This window comes from Aphanomyces invadans (genome assembly GCF_000520115.1).
Source record: "Aphanomyces invadans strain NJM9701 unplaced genomic scaffold supercont1.81, whole genome shotgun sequence".
Classification (NCBI taxonomy): domain Eukaryota; phylum Oomycota; class Saprolegniomycetes; order Saprolegniales; family Verrucalvaceae; genus Aphanomyces; species Aphanomyces invadans.
The window spans coordinates 86,607-86,940 of NW_008580226.1; the positions used below are offsets into that span (position 1 = coordinate 86,607).

General features: G+C 54.2%; 1 protein-coding gene across 1 annotated transcript; it reads right to left on the minus strand.

Moving 5' to 3' along the window:
- H310_14693 (hypothetical protein) lies at positions 1 to 186 on the minus strand (the record flags this gene model as incomplete). The annotated part of the gene is made up of 1 exon (XM_008882597.1): positions 1 to 186. The coding sequence occupies one exon, from the start codon at positions 184 to 186 to the stop codon at positions 1 to 3; it is 186 nt and encodes a 61-aa protein (XP_008880819.1).
- Positions 187 to 334: the final 148 nt, after the last annotated feature.

Here is a 334-nt window from a genome sequence, read left to right on the forward strand (position 1 = left end):
TTAGCACTTGCTGCGGTTGAGCTTGGCTCCTGAGACGGAGGAAAACTTGTCCACCAGGTCGAGTTGGCGTTCAATGTTTTCGAGAGCAGAGGTCAGTAACGTGGTATCGTCGGCGATGAATAACGCCGTGCCGATCTGCGACTCCGAGAATGGTAGGCCCAACTCCTCATGTTCTTGTAAGATCATGCTCAGGGGGTCCCCCGAGAGCACTAACAGCAAAGACGAGAGAGGGTCACACTGTTTCACTCCACGTGAGGTGGGCAAAGAGATGGTGGTAGAGGAGACGAAGCCACTGCAGAACGTTGGGACCAAAGTTGAAGGCCTCCAACGTGTC